This window comes from Octodon degus, unplaced genomic scaffold (assembly GCF_000260255.1).
Source record: "Octodon degus isolate 3935 unplaced genomic scaffold, OctDeg1.0 scaffold00022, whole genome shotgun sequence".
Classification (NCBI taxonomy): domain Eukaryota; kingdom Metazoa; phylum Chordata; class Mammalia; order Rodentia; family Octodontidae; genus Octodon; species Octodon degus.
In genome coordinates this window covers 9,516,910-9,525,124 of record NW_004524598.1, presented here as the reverse complement: position 1 = coordinate 9,525,124, position 8,215 = coordinate 9,516,910, and the positions used below count along the sequence as shown (strand labels likewise).

Below are 8,215 nucleotides of genomic sequence, written 5' to 3'. Positions count from 1 at the left end.
AAAAAAAAAAAAAAAAAAAAAATATCACACCGGTCCACTATATTGATGATGTTATACTGACTGGGCTTAGTGAACAGAACATGGCAACCTCCTTGGATTTGTTAGTACAGCATTTGAGAGCCAGAGGATGGGAAATAAATCCTACAAAATTCCAGGTCCTTCTACCTCAGTGACGTTTCTAAGAGTCCAGTGGTGAAGAGCATGTAGAGATATTCTTTCTAAGGTAAAGGTAAGTTGTTGCATCTGACTTCCCCTACGAACAAAAAGGAGGCACAGCGCCTAGTTGGCCTATTTGGATTTTTGATACTTCTCACTTAGGTTATCTTGCTGCAGCACATTTACTGAGTGACTCCAAAAGCTGCTAATATTGAGTGGGGCTTAGAACAGGAGAAAGTTCTGCAACAGATTCAGGCTGCTGTTCAGGCTACTCTGGCCCTGGGACCATATGATCCAGCAGATCCAATGGTACCTGAAGTGTCAGTGATAGATAGGGATACTGTTTGGAGTCTCTGGCAGGCCCCATAAGGGAATTGCAGCAGGGGCCTTTAGGATTTTGGAGCAAGGCTTTGCCATCATCTGCAGACAACTATTCTCCTTTTGAGAAACATCTCTTGCCCTGCTACTGGGACTTATTGGAAACTGAACACTTGACTATGGGATACCAGTTCACCATGAGACTGAGTTATCTATCACGACCTGATATTATCTGATCCAAGTCATAAGGTTGCACATGCACAGCAAGTCTATCATTAAATGGAAGTGATTCATAACAGAGCCAGAATAGGTCCAAACAGTACAAATAAATTACATGAGAAAGTTGCCCAGATACCTAGAGCTCCTACACCAACTATATTGCCTTCTATTTCCCAGCATACACCTACGTCATTGTGGGGTGTGCCATATAATCAGCTGTTAGAGGAAGACTAGGGCCTGATTTACAGATGGCTCTGCACACTATGCAAGCATCACCCACAAGGGGACAGCTGAAGCATTACAGCCCCTTTCTGGAACATCAATAAAGGACAGTGGCGAAGGTATATCACAGTGGGCATAACTTCGGGCAGTACACTTGGTAATACATTTTGCCTGGAAAAAGAAATGGCCAGATATGCAACTGTATACTGACTCATGGGCCACAGCCAATGGTTTGGCTAGATAGTCAGGAATTTTGAAAAACCATGATTGGAAAATCAGTGACAAAGATGTTTGGGCAAGAGTTATGTGGATAGATCTTTCCATACAGGCAAAGGATATGAAAATATTTGCTTCTCATGTAAATGCTCACCAAAAGGTGAAGAAGACTTTAATAACCAAGTAGATAAGAAGACCCATTCTGTCTTCTTATGATGAAGAACCAACCTCCTTCTTCAGCCACCCCTGTCATTGCTCAGTGGGCCCATGAACGGAGTGGCCATAGTGGCAGGGATGGAGGTTATTATGCATGGGCTCAGCAACATAGACTCCCACCCACCAAGGCTGATCTGGCTACAGCCACTGCCTAATGCCCAATATGCCAGCAATAGAGGTCAACAATGAGTCCCAGATATGGCATATTCCCTGGGGTGATCAACCTATGAATGGGTGGCAAATTGACTACATTGGACCACTTCTATTATGGAAGGGACTGCACTCACTAGCATAGGTACATACTCTGAATATGGATTTGCCTTCGCTGCACAGAATGCTTCTGACAAAACTACCATCCATAAACTTACAGATCCCACATAGGACCCCACACAGCATTGCCTCTGATCAAGAAACACATTTTACAGCCAAAGAAGTACAGCAGTGGGCTCATGCTCATGGAATTCACCAGTCTTATCATGTTCCTTACCATCCAGAAGCAGCTGGATTGACAGAAATGTGGATGGTCATTTGAAAACAGAGTTAGAGAGCTAGCTAGGTGGCAGTAGTTTGCAAGACTGGGGTAAGGTACTTCAAAAGGCTGTATATGCTTTGAATCAGGATCCTCTGTGTGTTACTATGTCTCTCATAGCCAGGATTCTGTGTTTTCTGGGTTCTTGTCCACAAAGTATTGTTTTCCATCCCTTGACTTTCAATCTATGAATTCCCTTTTGAGTTAAATGTGTTTCTTATATAGAGCATATTTTTGGATTTGGTTTCTTGATGTACTCTGCCATTCTACTTCTTTTGACTGGTGAAATGAGGCCATTTATATTGATAATTATAACTGATATGTATTGGCTTATCTTTGTCATGTTTTCCACTATAGATTCCCTCCTTTCCCCCTCCGTTTAATAGTTCGCTCTGCTTTGCTTCTTTCTGTTGTTGTTCTTGAAGTTGTTGTTGTTGAAATTGTGATCATTTCTGTCTCTAGAACATCAGTCAGTACTCTATGGAGGGTTGGTTTGGTGGTCATTAATTTCTTCAGTTGTTGTCATAGAAGTATCTTATCTCACCATTAAATTTGATAGTTCTGCAGGGTACCTCAATCTGGGTTGGAAGTTGTTTTCTTTCAGGACCTCAACTATTTCATTCCAAGTTCTTCTTGATGTGATGGTTTCTGTTAAGAAATAGATACCATCATTCTAATGGATCTTCTGTTAAAGGTGATATGTTTCTTTCCTTTAACAGCTTTTAATAGTCTGGTTTTTTTTCTGACTTTTGGGATCTTATGTGTCTGGGTGTAGTTTTACTTTGATTATGGTTAATTGGAGTTCTGTAGGCCTCACCTATCAGAAGATCAGATTTTTTTCCCCATGCTTGGGAAATTTTCTCCTACAACCTCATAACCTTGTAAATAAGTCTTTTTATATTATTAGTGTTGACTCCTGCTGTTTTGTTAACACCTATGAGTCTTACATTGTTTTTCTTTGCATTAGCGTACAGCTGTTGCATTGTTATTTCTTGATCCCTTGCTATTTTTGAAAGATCCATGTTCACTAGCTGCAATGCTATCTTCAAAGTCTGAAATTCTATCTTCAGTATTGTTCAAGTGGTTTTGCTAGTTTTCAATGGAATTCTTAATTTCCTAGATATATGTTTGAATCTGTTTCGTGCATTCTAGTTCTTTCCTGTATTATTTGTTCAATGTTTCTATCAATTTCCTATTTCCATTTCTTTTTTATCTATGGTTTCTTTAAATGGGCTGAACAACTATATCATGACTATTAGATATTTTTTTTTACCTGAGAGATTTCTCATTTGATTTCTTTTTAGCCTGGCAGAGTTGTTTCTTTACTTCAGTTGCTATCATTTCAGAAATTTCAGCTGTGTGACTTCCAAGTTCTTCTATGACCTTGTCTCCTGGACTTGTTCCGGGTGGGGTGGAGGTCTTGAGATTTCCTTTTGCTCCTTCATGCTGACATTTTTTAACTTCCCAATGTTTACCTGGACTTAGCAGCAATGGTAGAGGGGTGGTGGAGGGCTTAGCAAGGCTCCCATGATAGCAGGAGGGCAGAGTTGGATCACTAAAGCTCCCACTGTGTGGGGTTCAAAGTGGCTTCGGCCTCAGTGAGGGAGGGGGGTAAGCTGGAGCTCCAGAAGGCTCTGATGATGGGGGAAGGCCATAGCTTTGTGATGCTCTTGCTATGGTGGGGTAGGCAAGGTAGGACTCACCAAGGCTCCCACTAAAAGTGGGAGAGGCAGCCACAAAGCAGAACTGTGATATCAACTGGAGAGGCATTTGCAGCTCAGCCAAGCTCTGGAATTGGGGTGGGGGTTGGGAGACTTTTACAAGGCTCACCAGCTCCCCACAGCTGTCCTGGGATCACCTATCTTGTATGACAGGAAAGGCAGCCACAGCTCAGCCGAGGTTCAGCAACAGTGACGCAGGGGGAGTATCTTAAAGGGGATTAATGTCAACATGACTTTTACTGTAGTAACTCTTTAAATTTAAACATTTGTCATGTATTTTAATCATATCTCTCATATTTTAATGAAGTAGCCTTTATCTCAGGAACATAAAGATAGACCAACAGGACAATAATCAATGTGATTACATACATAGCATAGAAAAGAAAATGGCATACTTTCAACAGATACAGAAAAAACATCTTAAAAGGGTTTAATTCAATGCTCCGAAAAAAAAATTCTAAGTGACTGAAAATGAGATCTCCCACAAATATAGTAAAAGGAGAAAATTTAGGAATATTACCTTCTGTTATGGCTTGTGTTTAGATGCCCTTTTCTAGAGATGACAGAATCTAGAGTATATGATTAACTCATGGTGCAATGCTGGGATTAAAGGTGCTCAACTTAACTTAAGAGTGGGTGATTACTAAAATCAGCCCACTGGTTGGTTTGGCATGCCCTAACCCAGCTGGCCTGGATATAAGAGACAGAAAGGGCTTCTCTTGTCCCCCACTTTCCATTTTGCTACCTTCTGCCCACCATTAACTGTTTCTCTTTGATACCTGTCTGCCACGCCACCCTACCTTGGAGCCAGCCAATTATGGACTGAAACCTCTAAAAATGTAAGCCTAATAAAATAGGCCTTACCCCCGTTAACTCTGAGTGTTGAGTATTTTGTCTCAGCAACAAGAAAAGTAACTAAGATACCTTCCCTTTGAGGGAAATCACTTTAAGGAAAATTTAGAAACATTACCTTCCATTGGAGACTGAAAACAAAGCATAACTATCTTTGTCTACATTCAAATTACAATAATATTTATTAAGACTAGAGGTCCTGGGCTGGCCAGATAGCTCAGCAGACTAAAGCACCCGGGGCTCAATGCCCAGTATGCTGCCATGCTGCCCCACCCCCAGGGCATGCCGAGGCAGCAATTGAGACTGGGCATGGTGGTACATGCTTGTAATCCCAGCACTTGGAGGGCTGAAAACAAGAGGATCACTGCAAGTCCCACCGATGTAGTGAGACACTGTAGACTCTATACTAAACATATATTTTTTTAAAAGAAAGAAAAAAAAAGACTAGAAGTCCTGGTCAATGTCTAAAACTAGAATTAAGACTACTCAGCATGACTATTCAATCAATAAAATAATAATGTAGCAGAACACTAGAAATACCAAATAAAGAGAAGACACCACTGACTTTAAAAACAAAAAAGAAGTCTAGAAATTATCTTAACAGAAAAAAAAAAAAAAAAAAAGGCAGAAAAAGAGAAAAATACCTGGGAAGACAAAGGTATTGTCTCCAAAATACCTGGAAATAAACCATAATTTATTCATTAGAAGATGTTGCCTTTTCTCCAAATTAAATTCAAAGCTATTCAGACAAGAATTTTTGGGTCATAGGACAAACTGATTCTGCAACTTTTATATCAAACCAAATGTTTACATATATTTTTTTTAAAACTCCTGGCAAACAAGGAGACTTACTTTGCCAGACATCAACTACAAAGATTTCCTATAACTTTAAAAAAAAAAAAAAAAAAAAAAAATGTAGTTACTAGAATACAAACGGTAAGGGACCAAGACAGAGGAGTGGTATCCAGCAGAGAAAAAGCCTGAGTATTGCCATCCGAACAATGGAATATAGCATCATGAGGAGGAGGAGAAGGAGGAGGAGGTGGTAAGTGCCCTGTACCCAGGAAGGATCTGAAGCATGAACTGAAGCCCACACAGAAAGTGTTAGAAAAACTTAACAAAGGAGGAGGTAACCACAGGCACCTTTTCCAAGACAGAACTCACTACACAAGAGGAGCAATTCAAACCTGTAGACACATGACGACTGCTGACAACCCGAGGTCTTCACAGAGTGATGTAGCAGTGGAGGGAAGCAACAGACATGAAGGATTGCACTAGCTGGCAGTGAGTGCTGAAGGCTTAGTCCTGCATGAGACAGCGATTGGCCAGGAGCCATCCTGGAGAGGAGCTGCCTGAGCTAAGAACTCAGAGTAGCTGCTGGCTCCATCTAGCAGGTCCCAGCTGGGCTCAAGCCCATGGAAGGTACACTGATGTCAGCTCCTGGGAAAATGAGTCTGGTCTTCACCAGAAGGTGTAGTCTATCTACTACCCCACCAAAATGCTACTCCTAGCTTGCTGGAATAAATCAACACAGATATCTGGACTCTGTCTCTATACATTATATCTATAAGTGACAACAGAAATATACCTGAAAGTGGACTCCTCTGTCTCTGTCTGTCTGTCTCTCTGTCTGTCTTTCTCTCTATGTCTCTCTGTCTCTGTCTGTCTGTCTGTCTGTCTGTCTCTCTCTCTCTCTCTCATATAATGGCTTTGTGTTTATTTTTATTTTTCCCTATAGTGTGATCTTGTTTTTATGAGCGTGAAGGTACTTTCCAGTCTCTTTGTGGTTGTTTCTGTTCTGTTCTTTTTACCTCTTCTTTCTCTCTTTCCTTTCGGTCTTCTGTACCAGTTTCCCAACATTACTGCGACCTCTCTTTGTCCTCCAGTCTTACTTCTAATCTCTTCCCCTTCTACCTATTTTTCCCCTAACCCCTTTTAAATTTTCTAACCAATACACTTGAGGTGTGTTCCATCACTAACAACTTTCTCACACTACTAATTCTCTGACTGCTACACTTTGAAAAACATTATTTTATAGAACACTGGTTAACAAGTGGGGACAACTAAGAAGATAACAATGTACAGTGTATTGACTATCAAAACTGTCCTATTTTATAGAACACTGATTAACAAGTGGGGACAACTAAGAAGAAAACAATGTACAGTATATTGACTATCAAAACTGTCCTATTAATCAACTGTGAAACTGTCTCATTCATATTTATTTCTCAATAAAAAAGAAATAAATATTAAAAAAAAAAAAAGTGGGGACAAAGAACAAGTACTTAACTGGCATCTGGAAAGTAGAGGCCAAGCCTGCTGCTAAATATCCTACCATGCACAAGATGGCAAAGAATTATCAAGTCTAGCATATAAATGATGCTGAGACTGAAGAGGTTCAGTTATAGAGTAAGGACAACTTACTGTAAATATACAATCTGACCATTAAATTGATGAAAATTCTTCAGTACATTTCAAAAATTTAACATGAAATATTTTTCTTCAAGAACTAACAACTCTGAATTTTACCTACCGCAAAATGAAGTTTCCAAAATATTAATACTTAAAGATATATAGTACTAAGCCACAAAAGGATGTAAGGATGTATTTAATATTATCAGAGAACTGCTAGTAAAGAAATATATATTATAATTTATTTTGTAAGAAGTATAAGAAAGGTAATTATATTAAAAGACTAATGACTTCCTTGAAAAATAATGGCCAATAATTTTTTTTAACCTGAGTGAAAAGCAAACAGGTATTCAGTTTATTATTATATAAACTGTGATATAAATGAAATCTTTCCTAGTGAGTAGTTTATCTTAAGGGAAAGCAATGATCACAGCAGTAGCCCATGTTAAGTATGTTTGAGGAATATGCACTTTCTGTATATATCTATGTGTACTGAAGGTAGGAAACTAAACTTACTCCAACAGGCTGAAAAATAAGTCCATCCATTTCATGGCTGACTTCTTTGGCAAAATTTCCTTCAAGTAACTGTAAAAAAAAATATATATATATAATAAATAAATATATATATGCAAGTATTATTTAGCAATATGAAAATTACCTTAAAATTACTTTCTCTTTTTTTTAAATTACTTTCTCAACAAGCTTTACTAAACCTTAATACATAAATTATAAGAACTAAAATTTTAAAAAATAGGAAGTAAACTGAAAGTATCTAAGTTAATATACTTTAAGTTGGTTTTTTGTTTTTTTTTTTTTTCAATAATACATGAACATGGGCCAACAAGATAGCTCAGCGGACAAGTACCACATGCCGCATCAGCCCTGCCCCTGAGCACATTGAGCCTGCCAAGGAGACCAGGTGTGATGGCACACACCTGTTATCCCAGTGCTGGGGAGGCTGAAAACAGGAGGAACACTACAAATCCAAGCTGCCTAGTGAGACCCTGTATCAAATACATAATATGGGAAAAAATAAAAAATAAATACATGAATATTTCTATTATAAGGTAAAGTCTTTAAAAGACCTAACTACAACAACTAAAATAATGAGTAAATAGGATGTATGTAAATAATGTATTACATTCAAAAGATTTTTAATATACTCATCATTTAAACAATGTAGATTTTAAGGTGACAGATACGCTAATTACCTTAAGTTGATCATCACCCAACACACACATGAATCAAAACATCAGGTTGAGGGGCTGAAGAGATGGCTCAGTGGTCTAAAGCACCTACTTAGAACAAGCTTAGCAAAGCATCAGGGACCGCGGTTCAATCCCCCAGCACCACA

At 38.8% G+C, this 8,215-nt stretch overlaps 1 protein-coding gene across 2 annotated transcripts in view; it reads right to left on the bottom strand.

The window, feature by feature from the left end:
* The window catches only part of Rngtt (RNA guanylyltransferase and 5'-phosphatase), a 331,478-nt gene that overhangs the window by 184,299 nt on the left and 138,964 nt on the right, over positions 1-8,215 (bottom strand). For both annotated transcript variants that reach the window (XM_004628220.3, XM_023711882.1), the window contains one exon: positions 7,378-7,446. In XM_004628220.3, coding sequence (XP_004628277.1) covers positions 7,378-7,446 — 69 coding nt within the window. The remainder of the gene's footprint in view (positions 1-7,377; positions 7,447-8,215) is intronic.